The sequence below is a fragment of the Sphaerodactylus townsendi genome, linkage group LG02 (assembly GCF_021028975.2).
Source record: "Sphaerodactylus townsendi isolate TG3544 linkage group LG02, MPM_Stown_v2.3, whole genome shotgun sequence".
In the NCBI taxonomy this organism is placed as follows: domain Eukaryota; kingdom Metazoa; phylum Chordata; class Lepidosauria; order Squamata; family Sphaerodactylidae; genus Sphaerodactylus; species Sphaerodactylus townsendi.
The window spans coordinates 167016776-167038264 of record NC_059426.1 but is presented as its reverse complement, the minus strand read 5'-3'; the positions used below and the strand labels follow the sequence as shown (position 1 = coordinate 167038264).

The following is a 21489-nucleotide window of genomic DNA, read 5'->3' as shown; positions in this document are numbered from 1 at the left end:
ATACCTTAGTGCAGCATCTGGAAAGCTTGAAAATACTGACATATTCTGTGTTGGAGAAGCCAGAATAAAAAGTTCTGCTGGGTAGCCTATTGTCCCTACAATTAGACCTAGGTTTGGTTGGTTGGTTTTTTGCCATCAAGTCACAATTGACTTTTGGTAACCCCGTAGAGTTTTCAAGGCAAGAGACTTTCAGAGGTGGTTTGCCATTGTCTGTCTCTGAGTCACGCCTGTAGAGGGGGCAATTTTCTACCCCCACTGGCACACCCCTAATGCACGGCGTGGGCCCCCTGTCCCCTTATAGCTCCGTCACAGATCACAACATGAACGTACGTATCGGCATTTAATGAGAGAGATGAAATAGAGCCTATGTGTTTACTTAATGAACTTGTGGTAGCCTTAACATTTCAGTGACCTATTAAGGTGTAAGCATTTTACTCCTTAAATCTTAACCGTGTGCATTATTTGTAACCAATGAAATGCAACGATTCTTATTGTTGGCGAATACTGCAGTGGATTCTCTTTCATCTAGCCACGTACGTGATTTCCAGTGAACAGGGCATTCCATAAGACTGCGGAGTTAGCCTGTATGCGCGTGATATGTTTGTCTGCCAAGGGAGTCCCCAACGGAAACACGTGGCACCGCAGGTAAACCTCCTCATTCCTAAAGAGAGGAGCAGTCTCTTCGACTTGGTAACGATTTACACCTCTGTCTTGGGCTCTTGACGATGCGCTGGGGCAGGAAGCACTACTAAAGAGAGTTGTGTCAAATCTAATAGTTCTGAAAGCTGTGTGGAAATAAGAGCGGTAGTTCATTAGGCCCTTGTTTAAAATATAACGCAAGACTCCCTCCCTGCACCCCAGCACTGGTGTTCAGAAAGCTACTGACTCTGAACATGATGGTTCCATTTAGATATGGCTCATAACTGTTAATGAATCTCTCCTCCGAAGGCTTTAGGATTTAACCTTGGTGGTTTTGAGCTGTATGGACACGGTCTGGTAGATTTCGCTGTTAATATTGTAGCCTCCTCTGGGGCTGGCATCTTTAGAGGCACGTTGTGATGAGATGGGATTCCATGGAGAGAAACAACTCACATCGTGACATGTCTCTGAGGATGCCAGCCATAGATGTGGGCAAAACCATCAACAGCCTGGAAAATCCACAACAGCCAACCTGTCCTCCATCAAAAGTCCCCCAGAGACAGACAATGGCAAACCAGCTAAACCAGTGGCCATCACTACATTCCATGGCAGTCACCTCCACAAGTTAATTACTCTTCGAATGAAGTACTTCCTCTTGCCTCTCCTGAATCTATTTCCAATGAAATTAACAAGGTCCTTGTGAACCTATACCTATATTAATATGGCAGAGGCTGGCCACTTTCCCAGTAGTGCATTATTTTATGAACCTCATTCACTAAGTCATTTTTTTCTAATTTAAGCTTTAATGGTGGCCAGAAGCAGAAGATCTCTCAATCAGGATGGCCACCTAAAAAAATTCCCCAAACCATTCTCATCTGTCATCACTACCAATGGTGCTGTCAAATCCCGTTAAAATATGAGGCGATGGTGCTTTTGGCTCTCTTAAATTTCTGTTAAATAGCAACGTGCAGGATAGACTTCTGGTACCGGCCTGGCTGTGATTACAAATGCTTATTTATAAATGCTTTCGAACGCCAAGGTTTGAAAAAAAAATAACCCCGCAAATGGCATTCACCAAAGATCTTGTCAAACCCTTGGCCTAATAGGGGGGCTGCTGGAGCAGTCTGCCTGATACATAAAATAACGTAGCTTGATGCCTGTGCGCCAGTAAAAATTGTACACATTGTTCACTTTCGCACATTATTTATCCACCAATACTGGGTGTTCTTTTGGGTGAATTCAAAGGCACACAGCGGTAGGACTGCTGCATCTTAGAGCCAGTATACGGTAGTTCAGGCGGGTGGTTCTAATCTGGAAGAGAGCCGGGTTTGATTCCCCACTCTATACCTGAGTGGCAGGGGCTGATCTGGTGGTGAGCGAATGTGGTTCTGCACTCCTGCTGGGTGACCGTGAGCTAGTCACAATTCTCTCAGAACTCTCTCAGCCCCACCTGCCTCACAAGGTGTCTTTTGTGGGGGGAGGAGGGGAAAAGAGCTTGTCAGCCATCTTGAGTCAGCTTACAGGCGATAAAGGTGGGAATAAATCCAAACTCTTATTCTATTGGTGAGGACAGGAGACAGGCTAAGGTTGACAAGGTTCTCATGGCCGCCACAAGCATGCTGCCACCATTTAACATCATCTAAGGCAGTGGTTCTCAACCTTCCTAATGCCGTGACCCTTTAATACAGTTCCTCACGTTGTGGCGACCCCCAACCCTAACATTTATCCGTTTTACAGATGGAGAACACTGATGCAGAGAGTCTTAGGCGACCCCTGTGAAAGGGTCATTCGGCCCCCAAAGGGTCTAAATCCCACAGTTTGAGAACCACTGATTTAAGGCCTGGCCCTGATCAGAGCTGCAGTATGGCAGACTGGGATGTCGTCGTCAATGGCTGCACCATCTTTCTGGTGACTCTTCTTGAAAGAGATTCGGGCGGGGGGGGGCACAAAAGCATCATGCTGCACTCCCTTGTTGCATTTTTAAATGACTCTAAAGTGGTGGCATCCTTGCAGCAGCCGTAAGGATACCATCACAGCTAGTTTGCCCCTAAGTACTTGGGCTTCCCACGCGTGTCAAAGTCAGTGTGTTTTATTGTAGTTTGACTGTGAAGTTCAAGCCCAGCAATTTTCTTCCCAGGTCGAAATGGCGGCTTCTTGCCACAAGAGTCACAGGGCGGCGCGTTTCTCCTCTTTCCACAGGTCCCGCAATACCACCTTGCTCGGATCCTTGCAGTATTTTTAATTAAATCACTTTTAAGTTAACGGATCAGTCGTCGGGTGGATGACTGGTTATTTGAAAGACGTGATCAAGTGGCAGCACAGGAACAGAGCAGCAAGCAGTCGTGAGCGTGTAAGCACCGGTTCTCCACAAAGGACTTTTGTGGAGACAGGAGGAAACGGGTCCTGGGAAAAGCCATGGGAAGCTTGGGCTTAAATCGCTTTCTTCTGCATGGACACTTTTCCGAGTCCTCGCCGGGTGTGTGTATTGCACAGCCAGCTGCTTCCCTTCAGCATCAGTTGCTGTGACAGATGGAACAGGTGACTCTTTGCAGGGTGATGGTTCAGGAATTGCATTGCGGCCTCTCTGGCTGGTGGGGAGGAAAAGTCTGGGTTAACCCTTCTGGTGCCTTGGAGTGACCCCTCTTGGCTGACAGCTGCATCCAGGGCTCAGCTAATGCATGGCTGAGGTCATGGTGGCAAAGCAGTAAAAAGACCTGATCTAAGATTGCAAATGCCCTAGCAGACCAGGTGCTTGGGAGCAGCAGCAGCAGCAGAAGGCCACTGCTTTCACCTCCTGCATGTGAGCTCCCAAAGGCACCTGGTGGGCTACTGCGAGTAGCAGAATGCTGGACTAGATGGACTCTGGTCTGATCCAGCAGGCTCCTTCTTATGTTTCTATGCCTGTTCCTTGGTTAACTTTCCATCCATTTATATACATTGTGACCGCATGAACGGATCTAGAATCACGATTCTACATGACACTGAGGAGAAGAACACAACATAGATGAGGGAGTGGGGGAAATGTGCTTCTGGGTGTACTGGTGTTGAGTTTCCAGTGCCTCTGAGATGGAGGGGAGTACGAAAAAGTACCAAAAAGGGGTATATATATATATATAAGCCTTATAGCAGTGGTGGCGAACCTTTGGCACTCCAGATGTTATGGACTACGAATTCCCGTAGCCCTGCCGCTTAGCCCGGTGGTCATGCTGGCGGGGGGGCTGATGAAGTGCTGGCCCTGCCCTGGAATATGCGCCGCCTGCTTACTATAGGAAACTGGTGGAATTCAGTGGGATGTATTCATCCCTGGGTGGAAATTCATAGAATCATAAAGTTGGAAGAGACCCCAAGGGCCATCAAGTCCCATTCCCTGCCACGCAGGATCACACAATCAGAGCACTCCCAGCATACGATCATCCAGCTTCCTTTTAAAAGCCTCCAAAGAAGGACACTCCACCACTCTCTGAGGCAGTGAATTCCACTGCTGAACAGCCCTGACAGTCAGGAAGTTCTTCCTAATGTTTCGATGGAATCTCTTTTCCTGCACCTCGAATCCATTACTCCTGGTCCTAATCTCTGAGGCAGCAGAAAACAAGCTTGCCCCTTGTTCGACATAGCATCCCTTCAAATATTTAAACATGGCTATCATGTCCCCCCCTTAACCTTCGTTTCTCTAGACTAAACATCCCCAGCTCCTTAAGCCTCTCCTCGTAGGGCATGGACTCCAGACCTGTTACCATTTTGGTTGCCCTCTGGACCAGTTTCGGCTTGTCAGTTCTGCAGAAGAGATGGGGAAGGTTGTATCATGGGGGGTGATATGGCTGTCTACTTGGTAGATTGGGCTAGCCTGAGCGATCCACATCAGGGGCAGGCTGTGTTCTATGCGGAACATAATCAATACTTGCCTCTAAGGCAATCCAAGGTCTGTTCTTAGAAGCACTAGGATTCTGTGATTGAGTATTATTCAGGTCTCCCCATAGTTGTTTATTGTTGCATAGTTATTAGATCGCAAGGCAGCGAGTTAAGCAGCAGAGCAGTCGTGCCTGTGTTTGGGCAACAGAGAAGTAGGGCATTTATGCCATTTACCTGCAGAAAACCCATTCATTCTTTTCCTTCCGCAGCTTTGGCAGCCCCGATGTGTACTGGCGAGCGTTAAAAGTCAGCTGATCTGCTTCTGGCTTCACCAGAGCTGAGACAAAAGGGAAACTGGGAGGCCCCTCTGCAGTGCTGGGGGGTCTGCATACTTAACATCCACCCTTAATCTGCACTCTGACTCTCACGGTTGTGTGTCTGTAGAAACCCTGTTCTCCGTTAGGCTAGAAGCCTGTTGGAAGGAACTCCCAAAAGTTGCCTGGCAAATGTATATCTGCACAGCCTGTATTTCACTTGTCTTTTCAACCTCGTCTCTCACAGTTAACTCTTAACCACTTGTGTTTGGGCACTTGGGTGTGTGTGAATACAGGATAGAGTGGCCACATACCCAGAGGAGAATGTGAACCCACACAGCCATCAGCTCTGTGTGTACAGAAAAGCCAGAGAGCCACATAGGCGCATGTGTTTGTAACATAGAGTAGTAATCCATACATGTGCTGCACCAGAAGCAAATGATTTCCCTGCTAATTGAACGGGTTTTGCTGCTGCCATGGTTATTGTTTACTTTTCGAGATGGCATTTCAGAAACGGAATAGTTCTGATGAAACTGGAGCTCCTCTAAACACTATGTCAAGGGTTAGTTAACCTGGCTTAGGGGGTTTAGTTGTGGTTTTCTCTGCAGTAAAAGCACTGAGATACAATGGGGTTTGGGACTGGAAAGAGTGCATCACTCCAAACAATTCACTTTAGCCACAGTCAGTTCACTTCATAGATGGCCTGAATTGTTACAGTAGTTCTCAACCTGTGGGTCGGGACCCCTTTGGGGGTCAAACGACCCTTTCATAGAGATCGCCTAAGACTCTCTGCACCAGTGTTCTCCATTTGTAAAATGGATAAATGTTAAGGTTGGGGGTCACCACAACATGAGGAACTGTATTAAAGGATGCATTGGCATTAGGAGGTTGAGAACCCCACTTTCAGATCCATGGCCAATTGGCCATGCTGGCAGGAGCTGATGGGAATTGTAGTCCATAACATCTGGAGTGCCAAAGGTTCGCCACCACTGCACGAGATGCTTTACAAATTGCCCACTCACACACCCAAATTTGCCCAGTTTTTAAAAGAAGAGTTTGGGGTTCTAAACAGAAACATGTGCAGGTTCTGTTTCCTCAGACCTACACTTTCCTTTGCTGAAGCTCTTGTGCCAGGTCCCTAAACTTTATTTCTGCAACTCAACAGTCAGGAGGTTCTTTGGAGTTTCATTTCGAGGAAAACTCTCACGGAATGTAGCTGTAGGGGTAGATTGCCAGACCTGCCTTCCCACAGGATGGTGGACTTTGACCACACATTGCCTCAAGAGAAGCCGTCCCTTTGCCACTTGAGGATCTTTCCTTTTCGTATGGCTTGATCACCGCAAGGGGCTTGGCTTTCATCTGTGCGCTAAAACCTTTCACTCAAGTATTTCGTGGTCCCGAGTTTCAAGCAAAGACTTTGCCACCATTGAGCTGGGGGGGGGGGGGTGTTTTACACCACTGCAGTTGATATGGAAGCAGTTGCATTTGGAACAGAGTTTGCTGCAAGAGCGCAGCGAGTTTTAACAGCTTCTCTAAGAGGGACTTCCTGTGTGTGCCAAGATTCAAAGTCCACCTTTCAAGTGGTGTGGTGAAAGGAGGGGAGGAAAGGAGGGTCAGCATCAAAAGAATTCTTTGAACAGCTTCTCTTTAGCAGTCAAATCAGCTTTTAGATCAAACCTCAGGGAGCATATTTTGGAAACTTCCATCTAGACAAAGTTTATTGCCTTTCAGGGGGGGATGTAAGAACGATGGCATGGAAATCACAATGTTGTGCTCTGAATTTTTAATGTGTGACAAAGTGTAGGTTGAGACAATTGTAGGCAGGTTTTCCACATCTCATTAGAAGCAGTCATGTTCCCAGTGGACACCACGGTATATAGTATGAAGATGTGGGTGCTGAGATCGTTATATAGAATAAATATGTCAAAGTGTCATAAAGTGCCAATATAGCCAACTTATACTGTGTAATGCCCACATTAAAAAAATCAAACCAAGTTATACAAATTGGACACGTATGTATGGTTTCCTTGATTTTGCAAAAGTTATTCAGCAGTTGTCTCCCTGTTAAATCACAGGAAGGAGAACAAATTGTTTAGAGTTCTGAAACCACCCTCTGGCCAAAAGAAAATCTTGTTCAGGAACTTCAGCTAAGAATTCCCGTTGTGTTGCTCACATACTTCCAAGCACCTGGATAGCCTGAAAAAAGAACTAGAAAACTGCTGTTCTAAGCTAGGTTGGAGTAGCAAGTTGAATTGCGTAGCTTTTTAGGATCTTGGAAAATTGGGGCATATATAACACCCTGGCTGCGAAATATGGGGGCACATTTTGTGCTCTAGGGCAGGGGTGGCCAACCTGTGGCACCCCAATTGGCCATGCTGGCAGGGGATGATGGGAATTGTAGTCCATGAACATCTGGAGCGCCATAGTTGGCATCCCTTCTCTGGGGAAGAGAAGTACCATATTGCGCATCCATGGTGCTATATATGCCCCGATTTGTGCTCTAGTTTCTCTGGTCAGCTTCCTTCCCTGCTCGAAAGTTGAAAGCTGTTTAAATACTGTTTTTTAAAGTGTGTGAATGCTCATATGTGTCAGAAGCGAGCTTCATCTAATAGCTTGGCTTCCATTCTTCCAGGTTCATGTTGGGGAGGAGGTCTGAAAAGCATAAGTTGGTGATTATGAAGAAAACATGAAAGCTGTAGCCTGTCAAGTTGCTTATGCCGATTCCAGTCGAAACCTACCCTACCAGCTCAAGAGGCAGCTGGTGCTCAAGCGATGTGCCTCGCAATAAAGTTACTGAACATACAAGAATGCTGGGTGGAACCAAACCTGCACCTTTCGGTCCTTATAGCCAACACAGTCGAGGCCAGATCCAGGAGGAGATGGGGGCAAAGAGACCAGCCAACAGCTTTTCAGCATGTGCAGCGGCCTCAGCGCCAGCCCTTCCGCTTGCATGAGCCTGGATTTGCCTGCGATGCCTTGCACCTTTTCCGCTTGCGGCGACCAAAGGCGAGATGCGGACTGGGGATTCCCAGCCACACGGCCAGTGGAAGGCCCCCTCGAAAATAGCCTGTTGATGGTTTCTGATAACGACATGTCATCTGCCATCTCCTCTATTCTGAAAGACTTGGACTTTATGGAGGCTATTACAGGCCACGCCCACCTGTTTGGCTGTCGCCCGAGGGAGGCAGTCGAGTCAAGGAGCTGCGAAACCCCTGGCGTTCGGTACGAAGACGACCGACAAGATTTGAAAAGGAGGTGGAATGCAGCGTTAAGTGGCTCCTTTGAAATTTCAAACTCAACTAGCTGCCGAAAGACTTGGCTATAGAAGCGGTGACATCTTTGAAAGATGCACGACACTTCGATGTATGATTAGGACTTTGACTGCTTCCCTCATGCTTGCTTCAAGACCGTCACCTGTAGCACCTGCGGAAGAGATCTTGAAAACCTTCCCTTCTTGCAATTCTTCCTCCGCAAGCAACATCCCCATGTGTCGAAGCGACTTGAGTGACTTGGACCACATCATGGAGATTCTTGTCGGGTCCTGACACTTTCCGACCCTTTTAAAAAAAATCATCCAAAGATATCTTCTTCTGCTGCCACATTTGAATCGGAACCACAGAGAGGAAGCCGCAAAGTTTATGTGTCAAAGTGGCAACCAAGAGGCATTATCTTTGAGTGGTCATAAGAAACCTCTCAAGACTGGTATATGAAGTAGTAAACCAAAAAAAAATGTGGTTGGCTTTTGTGTAAAATGGTATATTTATTAAACTCATTGTGCAATCTTTTTTTTCCTTCTGGGGTATATGCAAAGAATGTCTCTCTTGCGCACACCCCGTCTACCCTTATTCCAGCAGAACTAACTTTATAATGTGCAATTTTTAATCTGCCTGAAGACTTTTGAATACCTGAATTTTGAGAGAAAAAAAAAATCTTCTGAAGTAAAGACTCTATTTTTAACGTTTGGTTACAAATGCTGTGTTGGCATTCACTGGAGTTCACTGCAAACTTGGGGATTTGCATCTTCAGTAAATAAGAGATATATTTAAAAAAAATGTAAAGGAAAAAAAAAATCCCTCCGTTCCCTTTTGTTGAAGGAGCTTCAAGATGCTTGGCAGCAAAATACCTTGCAGATTTGTAAAGCGTACAAAACTATTTATTTTTGTAAATTTTTTAGCCTTTCTACGTTTTACTACATAGATCCATCATAGTTTGGAGATGGTGAATTTCTGATCGGATGCGGGCGGCACTACCTCTACACGCTGAAACGCTTTATAACTCTTTCCAGCGCTTTGTCTTAACACTGCAGATCTTTTTTTCTTTTCCCCTTGGCTGGCACTTGACGTGCAGGACTGGAAAAGCAAGAAATTGTTGACAGCAACTTGGCGGGTGAGATTTGGATGGTGTTTAATTGTACGCATTTACAGATGTAACTTATATGTAGATTTATTCAGTTTTGAAACTTTTTTTGTCAGTATTATGTGCATCAATTTTGGGTAATTTGGGATTTTTTTTTTAAAAAAAGAAATGTTAATATTTAACTGTACATGTAGAAGTATTTTAACTCTCTGGAGAATATTGTAACTTTGCAACAAATTTTTAGATTTTATGTGCAATATATCACTTAAATGGAACGGTTTTGCACCACCCTGTATTGCAAGCGGCCCTCGTTGAATCCAAGTGGCAGACAGACATTCAGGATGCCTGGCGGGCCTGTCTTGGAGGCGCACAAACCTCTTGGCAATTTTATGCAGAAAATTGGAAGCTGTGTTTCACAGTTTTCTATCAAAGGTGTTTATCATGGAATGTACCTTTTCTGTTTGGCTGGTTTGATTTCCTCCTTCTGTGCCAGAAAAGCCAGTGAAATGGTGTAGGTAGTTCTGAGCAGTGGATAGTGAAGTTTAGCAGAGCAGTGGATGCTACTCTATGAAGGAACCTGGTTCGATTCTCACACCTCCCAGATGAAGCCTGCCCGGGACGACCTTGGGCACAGTCACAGTTCTGTCAGATCTCTCTCAGCCCATGTGGAGGCGAAGGCTTTAGGCTCTCAGATGTCTCCCTGAAAACCCCAGGGGTGGCCAACCTATGGTGCTCCAGATGTTCATGGATTACACTGGCAGGGGCTGATGGGAATTGTAGTCCATGAACATCTGGAGCGCCATGGGTTGGCCACCCCTGCCCTACAAGGTCACCAAAGGTAAACTGAGACTGGATGACACATTCCTCCACCACCATAAAGGGCATCCCTGAGGAGCCTTTAGCATCACCTCTTCCCATCTTCAGTGGGTTAGGGATCCTCATGGTGGTAATTATATTGTATTCTGATAAGTTTGTTTTGTGACCACAGTGATACCTCTACAGCATAGGTGTCAAACTCGCAGCATCATGCTGGCAGGGGGTGATGGGAACTGTAGTCCATAACATCTGGAGGGCCGCAAGTTTGACACCTGTGCTCTACCAGTTTTAATGTTTAGGTATCAGTACAGTTGTTCACAGCATGCATCCGCACACGAGTTACTTCTGGCTTTGCGGCCGTCTGACTTGTGGGGCTGATTGGCCTTCCTTTATACCAATCCTTCCCTGGAAGCGAGTACAACAGCGTAGCAAAGGAGCGTTGTAGAATCATTCCTGCATTCTGTAACGTTGTCCGTTATGCCAAAATTGGTGTGCTGTGTGGTTTCTGGGCTGTATGGCCGTGTATGCCAGAATTGCCTGCTAGCGGTAAACAGTTTTGTTAGAAGAACAGACAGGATCAGCAGCGATGCCTCCGAGACAGACCAGCGGGGTTATTCCACAGATGGGGAGAGCTCAGGTAGAGAGAACAAGTCACAAAGAGGTTTCTCGGGCAGTCACATTGCTGTTATACAGTACCTACTCTTGAAAAGTTTCTGCTACTCATTCTCTTTAGTACTTCCACTCTACTGTTTCAGGAGAACCTGCCAGGCTTCAGCAGAACTGGGACCTTCCATGGTTTCATCTCCAATGGAGCAAAATAGCCATCTTCAATTCTGGTGCTGGTTTCCGCCTCCCACCACAGACATGAATGTGTCAAGTCTCGCGCCACAAGCAATGCAGAATAAGTCACATTCTATTGACCCGCTGCCTACTTTTAGCCATCTGAAAAGTCTTTGGCGGATTACTGTGAAACGCGGTGTGCTAATTGATCGAAATCACTGTGGACCTCTTGGCAAAACGTGGTCCTTTCTTTTTTTTGTTTTGGAGTAAAGGGATTAGATCGAAAGATGCTTAAGTCTCAGAATGTATACAGATTTGTGCATAAATGCTTCTTTATATGTAAAAAAAACCGCGAATATTGAAAATGGTAAGGGCCTTCTGCACTGTGATGAGGCAGAATTGTGGGTGAAATATTTTTTAACTTCCTGTGATAATAAATATTTCAATCTAACTCTCTTGTTCTCATCTGTAGATGAGTCTCTTTGGTCTTTCAAAAATCGTTTTTCATGTATCAAGTGTTTGAAACTACATTTCTGTTTCTGCTGACCGCTTTCCAGTAGATAGAGATGAGAGGGATGGCCTGTACTGAGTAAATAATGAGCTAAGGAGAGTCATTCTCTGTTTCTGAAATTTACAATGATAGTAAAGCCTTCTGGATAGAGGTGGGACCCAGCAGGTTCTCACAGGTTCCCGAGAGTAGGTTACTAATTATTTGTGTGCGCCAAGAGGGGATTACTAATTGGTGATTTTGCCACGTGATTTTTGCCTTAGTTACGCCCCTCCTCTCAGCAGTATCGCGCAGAACTTGAAGCAGTCTAGCAGGAGGTGCGCCTGCGTGCATTCGTTTCCCGCCCAAGGACCAGTGCAGCGGCTGCGTCCTTGCCACAGCCCCACCCAGGAATGCCCCACCCCCAGAATGCCCGGCCCGCGACCCTGTAGAGTGCCCGCTAGCCATTAGCCCTACACCACAGTTTGAATCCCACCACCATGGGAACCTGTTACTAAAATTTTTGGATCCCACCACTGCTTCTGGACATTCTTTCACTTTCCAAAGGGAGGGGCCCCAGCCAGTCCAAAGGCAGCCTGTCTCAAGACAACAGCCTCAAGTTGCTTTTAACCAAGGCAGCACATGAGGGAGATGTGACTCTCTGCCCCAAGATTCCTCTCTGGTGCAAGGGGGAAAGCTGACTTTTCCCTTGCACAATCAGTTTGGGGAAGGGGTATGTGAGGTGTTAGGGAGGGAAGGTGGCCTGGTATGGCCCGGTCTCATCAGATCTCGGAAGCTCAGCAGGGTCAGTACTTAGGAGACCCCCTTTGCTTAATCCCTTGCTTTGAAAGCCCCATGCTGGAGCTGCCATGAGTCAGCAATAGCTTGGCAACACCTTGCACATACACACAAAGGAGGTAAACAAGGGAGAGAGGGCTTTAGCCACTAACAACGGCGATCCTGGGGATCTGGAGACCTTGTGGACAAAAATGTGGAATAGAGACTGGAAGAAGAGGGGTGGAAGTGGGGCTTTGATGTACTGCTTGCTTTGAGGCTGTTTGATGCACCATAAGGACACACACACACACACAGCAGTTTTCTGTGTATACAAGAGATTGGACTGGAATAATCGAGCCCATCCAGCAGAGACCAGCTGGTCCGAAACAACATGTTTGGTTGCATTTAGAAGAGCACCTCTTAAGCAGCCATGGTCAGAGGCATGGGGCCCTGGAGGCTATCTAGAGTGAGTGGGACTACATTCCCGGGGCACATATGCTGCATGGGGCGGAAAATCGAGGTAAGGTGGGCTAGGCACAGCAGGAGCGCGGTAGAGGTTGGCCAGCGGGCGGAGCCGTGCACGAGCAGGGAAGGTAACACGCTGCAGCACCAACGGGGGCCAGCTGTGATGAGGGGCGAGGTATGGGGTGTGTGTTAAACTTGACCCCAAGCTCCATTTCCTCTAGCTACGCCTCTGGCCATGGTGGTTAGCTAATGGAAACTTTAGAAACTGAAACCAAGGGCTCCACCCTGTAGGACCAAACTAAATCACACAGATAATAGGGGAGGAGCAAAGTGTGATACACAATATACCACATTAGTAGAACCCCTTTCACCTACATGATCTGCTTTTTAATAGAGGCCTTTTCTTAATATCTAGGGAACCCACTCTTGGATATTTTGGTGCTCCACTCTATTATTATTGGGAAGTGCAGCTTCTCTCATGGTTTTAACCTTAAGGAATTACATGGAAATTGAGTTAACCCATTTTGAAGGGTTATAGAGGCTGACATTAAGGGGGGTTGTGCCTTCAGGCAGAGGCTTGATTAGAGCTTGTCCTGGGAGGCATCCCTTCAAATATCCAAACATGGCTATCATGTCCTCTATTAACCTTCGCTTCTCCAGACTAAACATCCCCTGCTCCCTAAGTCTTTCCTCCTAGGGAATGGATTCCAGACCTTTGCCCAATTTGGTTGCCCTCCTCTGGACCCATTTCAGCTTGTCAATATCCATCTTGAATTGTGCCAGGAGCTATACACAATATTCCAGGTGACATCTAACCAATGCAGAATAGTACTTGCTTTCAAGACAGTCTGTTAATTTCCCCCAGAATTATAAGAACTGCAAAAAGTACACCTGAAACTAGTTTGTGTAACAGCTTTGGTAGTTTCAAGTGAAGGCAGAAAATACAAAGCCAAAAAGTCTGGGTTGCCAAAATCTTTTATTAAAGGCAACAATACAAAAAGTGTTAGTCTTGGACTTGTTAGTTGTCAGCTGTCTTGCCAAAGAGATCCTGGATTTTTTTAAAATAAGTTTCACCCTCAAGAAACTTCTCACGAGGGTGGTGGCCCGCCTCCATAATGCACGTGCACTCCGCTGCAGGCTTTTGCCAGTCCCGTTACTTAGCAGCCACTCCTTCAAGGATGCAGCTGGACTCTGAGCCAAACTATTGCTATTTTTTTAAAAAAAGAAATCAATTACATAAAACAGTCTCTCTCTTAAGAAAGTCCGCGACTAGAGTGGCCAAATCCAGTCTTATTTCCAGAGTCGAAACTAACCCCACACACAGATCCTACCCTCAGAGGCACTGTTAGACCTCACTCAAACTGGTGCTTAGCGCTGGGCTGGATCGGATCCTGTCTCCTGCTGCCGAGAGGCTGTACCACCAGCACATGCGCATAAGAAGCCAGTGGGAGATGTACGAGGAGGCCACATACACGGCGTGTCCCGAGCAAATCTCAAAGCGGCCTCAGGATTTTGGACTGTTAACAGAATAATAAAACTCAAAAGAGAACCCAGTTGACTTCCTGTGGGTCATATACTTCAGTGCATCACAATAGCAGCAGGGAGGAAAGAGAGAGAAGATCCCCCGCCCATCTCTCTCTCTCTCTCTCTCTCTCTCTCTCTTACTTGGTAACAGAAGCAAAACTCAGCAGTGGCCAAAATAGCACTGTTGAAACGAAGGAGCAGAGCTGCTCTTGATCTGTTTGCGCTGTTTACATCTGCATTCTCAGGATGTAAGTAATGTAATTTGGGGGGGGTGGGGGGAGAAATGGAAGCCACAAAGCTCTTAAAAAAGAGTTCCGGCATAAACAAACGGAAGGAATAAAATCAGGAAGTCACACAAAACAGCTAGTTTAAAAAGAGATTCCTTTTCATAGGGGCTCTTCAACCCACTTTGGTTTCCGAAGGCAGTTTATTTTTAAGGTGCCACTCACCTGAAGGATAAAATCCCCTCCTCTCACAGTGAACAAGACTTTAATCCGGGGTTTTCTACAACCTGTTTTGATCTGGGGTTGGGGTGCCTTTTATGCTTTATCGATTCAGATTATTAGGAAACCTATTTTTTCAAAATCCATTTGCCTTTGGAAGTTCAAGCTAGTTTGGCGAGCCTGTATTGAAAGGTACCTGAGAAGAGGGAACTACCCCCCCCCCCCAAATTCTGAGCAGTGCTTCTTATCTTACAAGGAATCCATCGCCAACGTTCTCTTGTGTAACAGGGCTTGAAACAGGGGCACTCCGCACCACATAGCTCAGTAACAGAAGGTAAGTTTCCCTGAAAGACACCTTGAACGTGCATGCCGCTCTTCCACAGAGTGGGCTCAAGTTCACAGTTCCCACAGAAATAGGGAAACAGGGGGATTCAAATACGTGCCTCTCTCCTGAGACCCAAACCAGACATACTCTCCATCTCTTGAGCTCCCCATAATTTATAGGCGTTTTTCTCAAGCACCTCGAGGCCCGATTCAGATGGCGACCACAGCACCAGGAGAAGGTGAGGTCCCTTCCTCCACACTGCTTCGCTGACCCCAAAAGAGCAGCTGCAGCTTAAGTTTTCCCTCGGTCCTGACCAGGCACATGAACGCGTGAGAATTAGGATTTGAAAACAAAAATGTTTAGGCAGCTTCCAGCACACCGCTGTAACTTGACCCGGGATGCCATCCTGGAACATCCCGCAGCATTCTCACCTGCTGGGGGTTTCCACAGCAGACATGAAAGGTGCCGAGAAGAGTCCCTGAAAGACGTTTTGAAAAGCCCCAGGCACTCTGGGCTAAGAGTCACGGCTTCCCGTGAAGAACCCTGCAGTTCTGTAATAAGAACACTGTTGTCAGTAATCTCGTTTAAAAAAAAAGCGTAAAGGTTATTACATCTGTCTTCACGCTGCAAATATCTGTCTTCACGCTGCAAATATCTGTCTTCACACTGCAATTGAGCTCAGCGGAACACCCAACAAACCAATCCCACTAGCCGCCTGTCTTGGACCCGCACCTCAGCACCTATGGCCATCTAAAGGCAGTTACATAGCAAACAGTCCTCAGAATTGAATTCTACAGTAAATTTGCACCGTTCATGCGCATGAGACAGGAAATGGAAATGGGAGAAAGGAAGGAATCTTTATATTCCCAAAGTTATACTAGTGGAGACTCAGCAACTTTTGGTGGGACTACAGCGGTAGTGCCGCAAATGGCTTCCTGTCGAGTGGCCTTCCAGGGAATAGGGATCAAGGCCACAAGGCAGGGAACCCAACTGTGTAGAAGATGCTAGAAGAAACCAGGGATAGCTTGAAGGGAGAGGTAACAGATACAAACCCCAATTCCACACATTCTATAATCTGGGGCATGGTTGGAAAAAGGTTTTGGAGGAGGCATTTAGTCCATGAAGAACAGATCATCATGGCAGGAGTCTGCATCTCCTCCGTGAACCAAACTTCATGGTTTCTGCAGTTGTCTGGTCAGGCTTATCGCTGACCCGGCCCTGCCTGACAGCAGGTCTCAATAGAGTCGAAATTAAAACACACAGAAGAGAAGTTTCTAATAGGAAATTACCAAATTAGTAATACAATACAAAGGTTTTCTTTCCGTCTTAGGCTGTAAAAGAATAGAAACAGGGTTGCATTAGCAGACGTTGCTGCTAAACATTTTCAGCTTTAGGCTCTATAGCCGTAAAAATCCTCTTCTTTTGAGAACCGTGATGTATTGCATGTGCCCAGTGGATGAGGCCTTCTTCAAAGAAGAGGTTGTAAGCATAAAAGGAATTGAAACACCGGATCGGGGAGATGCAAGCTGTGTTGAAAAAGAAAAAACAGGAAAGTAGGGGCTGACTCTGGGCAGCGGTGCGTCAACATCGACTCAGCGAAGGAACAGACCTGTATGATGCTTCGTGCCTCCCTTCACATAAATTTTCTGGCACACTCCCAAATGCCTCATGCTTAAATGCCGTGTTTCCCAGGCGATTCCAGCGAAAAAGGACCCCACTTTAAGCAGCTTTTTATCAATAGTGATCAGCCCACAATGATCTTACTGGCCGTATATACTGCGTGTACAGAGTCGACCCAAATATAAGTCCAAGGCACCTAATTTTACCACAAAACTGGGAAAACTTTTTTGACTTGAGTATGAGTCTCAAATTGGGAAATGCAGCAGCTACTGGTAAATTTCAAAATAAGAAATAGATACGGTTGGGCACTATTTGGGGTCTCTTGCCACTGACCCCTTCTCACAAGGTCTCTACCACACGACCTCTCCCATCCCATGCAGCTTGTCCCAGCTCACCCAGGGTCAACTGGCTGTCACCCAGCAAGAGCCGGGGCCAGCCGCCTGAGAGAAGGCAGAGGCAGAAGAGAAAGCAGCTGAAAGAGGGGAAGGCAGAGAAGAAGGCAGAAGGAGGAAGCACAGGCAGGAGAAAGCAGCTGAAAGGGGAGGCGGGAAGAGAGCTGGAAGAGGAGGAAGCGGGGCAGAGGCAGAGAAAGCAGCTGAGGGGGGAGGCAGAGAGCGACCAGAGCAGGAAGCCCGAAGCAGAGGCAGAAAGCAGCTGAAAGGCAGAGAAGAGGCAGTAGGAGAAGCAGAGAAGGAGACTGAAGCGGCTGAAAGGGGAGGCGAGAGAAGAAGGCAGGAGGAGAGAGTGGAGGCAGAGGCAGAGAAAGCAGCTGAAGTGGGGAGGCAGGGGAAGAAGGCAGGAGAGGAAGCGAGAAGGCGGGGAGAGGAACACCCATAGAATTACCAGTAGGTGAGGACCCTCATGGCATTATAAGTCGAGGGGGTCTTTTTCAGCACAAAAAAATCTGCTGAAACAGTAGACTTATACGTGAGTATATAAGGTATGTGATTTTTTTACCTGCCTTACAGCTTTTTAAAAACGGCCTTCAAGGTGAACTATTAGGCCAATTAGGGACTAAATGAACCACTGGTCTCATGCAGGAAGGCTCTTTTTATGTTCTTAAGTGGTACATCCCATGAAAGCTAAGTCCAAAGCACTGTTAAATCACCCAGCCCAGTACAGGGGGTATTTCTTATCTGATCTGCACACCATCAGATAAGAAGTACCCCCTGTACTGGGTCTGGGTGATTTAACAGTGCTTTGGACTTAGCTTTCATGGGGTGTACCACTTAAGAACATAAAAAGAACCTTCCTGCATGAGACCAGTGGCAAAAAATGTGCACATGTTCACAGAGCTCCACACGAACAGGAGCAGGGAAACACTAATTAACTCGAAAGTGGGTGCCAGTTTTGCAGCAGCACCTCGAAACAACAGCTATACAGGGGGCTGGACTGAAAACAGAATGTAGAATTTGCTGCTGGAAGAAGCCATTAAGAGAGAGAGTGAAGAGTTTTGGATTTATATCCCACCTTTCTCTCCTGTAAGGAATCTCAAGGTGGCCTACAAGCTCCTTTCCCTTCCTCTCCCCACAACAGACACCTTGTGGGGTAGGTGGGGCTGAGAGAGATCTGAGAGAACTGTGACTAGCCCAAGGTCACCCAGCAGGAATGGAGGAGCGTAGAAACACATCTAAGCCTCTGCCATTCAGGTGGAGGAGTGGGGAATCAAATCCGGTTCTCCAGATTAGAATCCATCTGAACTATACCACAGAAAACTAGCTGTGAGGTTCCTATGCTGTATTCTAAACTGGAGTCCACCTGTTTCCATTTCAGAGTCCCCTTCAGTCTCCTGTGCCTCGTTTCACACCTTTGTTTTCCAGTGCCGTACAATCCAAAACACTGAATCACCTACAAACTCGAAAGACCAGTCGGGCAGTCACCCGAGTCACACTTCCAGTGGCTCCTGCTTCCCCTTTCATGCCATTTCACAACACCTGATCGGCATGTCCGTTCTCTTCTCTTCCTTCTTCTGTGCCTACTTTATCAGAATAACTTCCTTGTTGACTGTCATGGGCCAAACATCTGTACAAGTTACAGCATCTCATGAGGGGGAACCAAGCAGGCCAGCAAATCGAGCCCAGTTTAGGACGCCACTGCACCAAACAGTCCCTCCCCCTTTTAAAAAAACAGAATCCAATCAACACCTTTTAATATGAGTGCTAGCGTGGTGTAGTGTTTAAGAGCAGGCGGATTCTAATCTGGAGAACTGGGTTTGATTCCCCACTCCTCCACCTGAGTGGCAGAGGCTTATCTGGTGAACCAGATGTGTTTCTGCACTTCTCCATTCCTGCTGGTTGACCTTGGGCTAGTCACAGTTCTCTCAGAACTCTCTCAGCCCCACCTACCACACAAGGTGTGAGAAGGGAAAGGAGCTTGTAAGCCACCTTGAGTCTCCTTAAGGACAGAAAGGTGGAGTACAAATTCAAACTCTTATTATTATTATTTGCCATCAAGCCACAGCCAACTTAGGGCAACTTCATGGGGTTTTAAAGGCAAGAGACTAACAGGGGTGTTTGCCATTGCCTGCCATTGTGTAGTGACCCCGGATTTCCTGTGTTAGCGATCCTTGAATTTCCTTCCATCCAAGTACTAAGCAGGGCCAAACCTGCTCAGCTTCCAGTATTCAGTGAGATTGGGCTAGCCTGGTCCATCTAGGGTTCAACCTATCAAGAGAGGAACTTGGCATCTGAAGGACCAGGTGATTAGGGACTGTCTGAGAATGCAACATGAGGTCAGCTACAGAATTTGGCCCCGCCTCGACCTCAAGCAACATCTGCAATTTACTTCCTGAGTTAATACAATTGTCAAGTGTTTCCAGTGCACTCTGCCCAAAATAGATTTTGAGCCTCGCTGCTTTCGTCAGGAATTAAAGGCATTTGGTTGGACGGGGTTAGTGTCTATGGAGTTGATGTATTGCTTCCTGCTCAAAGATCTGGGTGTAACCTCAAGCCAATATTGTTTGACACAACCCTACGAGTGCCAGCGTGGTTTAGTGGTTAAGAGCAGGTGGATTCTAACCTGGAGAGTTGGGTTTGATTCCTCAACTCCTCCACCTGAGTGGCCGAGGCTTATCTGGTGAACCAGATGTGTTTCCGCACTCCTACATTCCTGCTGGGTGACCTCGGGCCAGTCCTAGTTCTCTCAAAAATCTCTCAGCCCCACCTACCTCACCAGGTTGTTGTGGGGAGAGGAAGGGAAAGGAGCTTGTCAGCCACCTTGAGTCTCCTTACAGGAGAGAAAGGTGGGGTATAAATCCAAACTCCTCTTCTTCTCATTGACAGCAATGTGATCATGTCAGTCTTGGAAGCATTAATTCAGTTTTTGCCATTAAGTCCATTTCATCCGGACAGAACTTCCTTATTAGAAGTAACAATGGACAGTCAGAGCGATGCCACAGAAAGCGTGTGACCTTGGAATGCACAGGCTTTTCAGTTTTAGGCCTGCAGACACTGTGCCAGTTCGGCTCTATACCTACCGTCAAGAGAGTAGACATCACAGAAGAACTTTCCAGTTTCAACTTGCACCTTGAATTCACAGTTGGAAGCTGGGTTCAGTTAGAAGAAGAGTTTGGATTTATATCCCCCCTTTCTCTCCTGCAGGAGGCTCAAAGGGGCTTACAGTCTTCTTGCCCTTCCCCCCTCACAACAAACACCCTGTGAGGTAGGTGGGGCTGAGAGAGCTCCGAGAAGCTGTGACTAGCCCAAGGTCACCCAGCTGGCATGTGTGGGAGTGTACAGGCTCATCTGAATTCCCCAGATAAGCCTCCACAGCTCAGGCGGCAGAGCTGGGAATCAAACCCGGTTCCTCCAGATTAGATATACAAGCTCTTAACCTCCTACGCCACTGCTGCTCCTCGGAGGCTTCGCACAGTTAGCCATTTCCCCAACAGCAGAAAGCTGGGATGATTTGCTTCAGCAAATCAGGAGCGGCTACCTGCTCCTTCCAGACGGGAGAGAGATTTTCACTCTAAATCTGGAAAGTTCGCTCAAGGCAGTCTCTGAACTGGTCAACTGGGGCCACCGGGTTATGGCCAGAATTTTGCATAAATTGTAACAGCTGTTCTCTCCCTTTTACCCGCTCCCAGCTTTGATACCAGAGAAGAAGAACAAGAGCTTGGATTTATATTCCAGCTTTCTTGCCTGTAAGGAGACACAAGGTGGCTGACAAGCTCCTTTCCCTTCCTCTCCCCACAACAAACACCTGGTGAGGTAGGTGGGGCTCAGAGAGTTCTGAAGAACTGTGACTAGCCCAAGGTCACCCAGCAGGAATATAGGAGTGCGGAAACACACCTGGTTCACCAAATAAGCCTCAGGTGGAGGAGTAAGGAATCAAACCCGGTTCTCCAGATTAGAATCCACCTGTTCTTAACTACTACACCATGCTTATTCTTTGCTTATTCTACACAACCTCATGGTTTCAGGAGCAACTATGCTATGCAGAATTTCTGTGAGTATATTGAAAGATAGCTATTGTTGTTTTTCTGTCTCCTGTCTAAGCCAAGCTGTAATTCTGTTTGTCTTGACAACTTTCTGAATTTCTTCCAATAAAGCTTCATTTCTATATTTACTGGCCAGACCCAGGTGTGCTTGGTTATGTTTGAGTGCGGGAGGGCTTTCGATGCTGCACGTATTTGTTGCAAGGATGCAACTGGCCAACACAGCTGAAAAAATGGGGGTCAAAGGGGACAGAAGTCCTTGTGCAGCTTCCAACAAAGGAAACCCCTTAGCCAAGGAAAGATCAGGGGAACAGTAACCAACAGTAAACAGTAACAGTAATTATCTTAATTGCCAGCTCCTTTTGCAACTCATAAAGAGATCTGTTAAGACTCCGTCAGAATTTCAGCTCTTTCCTTGCTCTTTCCATGAGACTGTGGAGTGGGCCGAAGGTGGTACCGTGGGAGTCCTTGGCTTGCGATGCTGTCAACCCTACGCTTGCGTGTTTTCATTTTTAGAAAAGCAATAACTTTTCTCGCCCTTCAAGACAGTCAGCACCTGGCCCTTATCTTTGTTTTGGCCTCGGAGGCTTCGCACAGCCTGAGAATATTTCCAATGATTTCGTCCTGCTGGGATGAAAGGGGTGAGAGGTATGTTCAGG

At 46.9% G+C, this 21489-nt stretch overlaps 2 protein-coding genes and 1 pseudogene across 2 annotated transcripts in view; 2 read left to right on the top strand and 1 right to left on the bottom strand.

Moving 5' to 3' along the window:
• Nucleotides 1-21489, top strand: part of LOC125426857 (SERTA domain-containing protein 2-like) — a 751974-nt gene that overhangs the window by 16552 nt on the left and 713933 nt on the right. The window lies entirely within an intron of this gene.
• Nucleotides 270-8468, top strand: LOC125426393 (annotated as a pseudogene).
• CLBA1 (clathrin binding box of aftiphilin containing 1) overlaps nucleotides 12439-21489 on the bottom strand; it is a 38005-nt gene continuing 28954 nt past the window's right edge. The window contains exons 6-8 of the mRNA XM_048484649.1: nucleotides 15207-15354; nucleotides 14923-15084; nucleotides 12439-12641 (exon numbers count right to left, since the gene is read on the bottom strand). Of these exons, the coding sequence (XP_048340606.1) occupies nucleotides 12439-12641; nucleotides 14923-15084; nucleotides 15207-15354 (513 nt within the window). The remainder of the gene's footprint in view (nucleotides 12642-14922; nucleotides 15085-15206; nucleotides 15355-21489) is intronic.